General features: G+C 34.4%; 1 protein-coding gene across 2 annotated transcripts in view; it reads left to right on the top strand.

Annotated features, from left to right (window-relative positions):
* The window catches only part of npr1b (natriuretic peptide receptor 1b), a 56,039-nt gene that overhangs the window by 53,395 nt on the left and 144 nt on the right, over positions 1 to 2,500 (top strand). The window contains exons 17-20 of one of the 2 annotated variants that reach the window (XM_034554455.1): positions 133 to 325; positions 989 to 1,163; positions 1,924 to 2,022; positions 2,111 to 2,500. The exon at positions 2,111 to 2,500 is cut by the window's right edge and continues 144 nt beyond it. In XM_034554455.1, the coding sequence (XP_034410346.1) occupies positions 133 to 325; positions 989 to 1,163; positions 1,924 to 2,022; positions 2,111 to 2,256 (613 nt within the window). In that variant the 3' untranslated portion in view covers positions 2,257 to 2,500. The remainder of the gene's footprint in view (positions 1 to 132; positions 326 to 988; positions 1,164 to 1,923; positions 2,023 to 2,110) is intronic. The other variant, XM_034554454.1, reaches the window with a different exon arrangement.

The following is a 2,500-nucleotide window of genomic DNA, read 5'->3' as shown; positions in this document are numbered from 1 at the left end:
AAATGTCAAAAAAAAAGTTAAAAAGTCACCAAAATAAAAGCATAGCAAGAAATTACAGGAAGTCAAAAAGTCACCAAAATAAAAGCATAGCAAGAAATGAAAATGTTTTTAAGAGAGTAACTCCGCCCCCAGCTCGGTGGCGGAGCAGCTGAAGCGCGGCGAGACGGTTCAGGCCGAGGCCTTCGACTCCGTCACCATCTACTTCAGCGACATCGTGGGCTTCACCGCCATCTCGGCCGAGAGCACGCCGATGCAGGTCGTGACCTTCCTGAACGACCTCTACACCTGCTTCGACGCCATCATCGACAACTTCGACGTTTACAAGGTGAACAAATACACACCGGGTATTACAAAAGATATGGTGTTAAAAGATTTATAGTAAAGACCAAATTAATTATAATGTCATAAAAAAATGATTATGATATGACTTAAAAAATCAATTATAATATATCATGAAGAATTAATTATAATATGACACAAAAGATTATTTATAATATGTCATACAAAATAAATTAGAATATGTCATAAGAAATACTTTATATGTCATAAAAATGTAATTATAATATGACACAAAAGATACATTATAATATGTCATAAAAAATAAATTATAATGTCATAAAAAATAACTCAGAGCACGTCATAAAAGATAAATCATAGTATGTAATAAAAACAGAAGTGTGTTTGAGGCCTTTAAAGATCTTTAAAATAGAGACTATTGATCCAATGGGATCAAAGTATTTGCTGCAGATTAAATACTTTATTATATAAATACACAAATACACCAAACCAGTGGGAAAAATAACATTATAAGCAAAAAAAAGTAGTTAGACTATACTTTGACTATACATTAAATATTTTTAAATATAATTTATATACTTTTATATATTATATAATATTGTAAATATCTAAATATATATATTAAAAAAGGTTAAGTGAGAGCTCAACCATGTTTCCTAAACTTAAAGCTGCTCCCTCTCGGCGCCCCCAGGTGGAGACCATCGGCGACGCCTACATGGTGGTGTCGGGGCTGCCGGGCAGGAACGGCCAGCTGCACGGCCGGGAGATCGCCCGCATGGCGCTCGCCCTGCTGGACGCCGTGCGCACCTTCAAGATCTGCCACCGGGCGGAGCAGCAGCTGAAGCTGAGGATCGGCATCCACAGCGGTGAGAGGACAGACCATAATATGCACGGGCTCGTTTCAGATTACAAGATAACGAGAGATATTCTCAATATTATGTGGTTTTAAGAAGCAGTCAAATCATTTTATTTTGGTAAAAACGTTCTAAATATATACGATAATGAATAATAATCTACGATAATTAAATTGACAGCTTTGAGTCAGTAATGTAAAACACGACCACTGGAAATGCATTATTTGAATTTATATTTATATCATATTATATATATAAATTATATTTATTATATATAATTTATATAATACTATATATATATATACTATATTATAATATATATACATATTTATTATAGAGATATATACTATATTATATAATATATAATACAAAAATATATAATACAATATATTTTTATTATGGAGATATATAATATATAATACAATATATATATATATATATTATAGAGATATAAAATATATTATATAATATATGTATATATTATAGAGATATTTATTATAGAGATATATAATATATTCTATATGTATATATTATAGAGATATAAAATATATAATATATGTATATATTATAGAGATATTTATTATAGAGATATATAATATATTCTATATGTATATATTATAGAGATATAAAATATATAATATATGTATATATTATAGAGATATTTATTATAGAGATATATACTATATTATATAATCTATATTTATTATAGAGATAATAATATACTCTCTATGTATATATAATGAATTAAAGAGCTGCCGTATTAATGCTGCAGGCCCGGTGTGTGCCGGCGTGGTGGGCCTGAAGATGCCCCGGTACTGCCTGTTCGGAGACACCGTCAACACGTCGTCTCGCATGGAGTCCAGCGGAGAAGGTCAGAGCGGCTGGACGGCGGACGGTCAGCGAACGCCTCGTTTTAAAGAGCGGTAGCTTTATTGATTTGAACGTTTGTGTTCCTGCAGCGCTGAAGATTCACGTGTCGGCGGCGACGCGCGACGTCCTGCTGGAGTTCAACTGCTTCCAGCTGGAGCGCCGAGGAGACGTGGAGCTCAAGGGCAAAGGCAAGATGACCACCTATTGGCTGCTGGGAGAGAGCGGCAGCCAATGAGGAGACAGATGAGACCAGGGCAAGATGACCACCTATTGGCTGCTGGGAGAGAGCGGCAGCCAATGAGGAGACAGGAAAGGAAACCTCCGACGTCTCCAACCCAAATACAACAAGCTGTGAATAAACCTCCGTAATAAAAGAGGGATTATAAGTATCTGTTCACTCGTATTCTGTAAAGAAGTATTAAATGTATTATAAACAGATTTAATATCCTGTAAAATATTTGATTTGGCTGATAAAGACT

The sequence above is a fragment of the Cyclopterus lumpus genome, chromosome 16, assembly GCF_009769545.1.
Source record: "Cyclopterus lumpus isolate fCycLum1 chromosome 16, fCycLum1.pri, whole genome shotgun sequence".
Taxonomy (NCBI): domain Eukaryota; kingdom Metazoa; phylum Chordata; class Actinopteri; order Perciformes; family Cyclopteridae; genus Cyclopterus; species Cyclopterus lumpus.
This window is presented reverse-complemented; position numbering and strand designations above follow the sequence as displayed.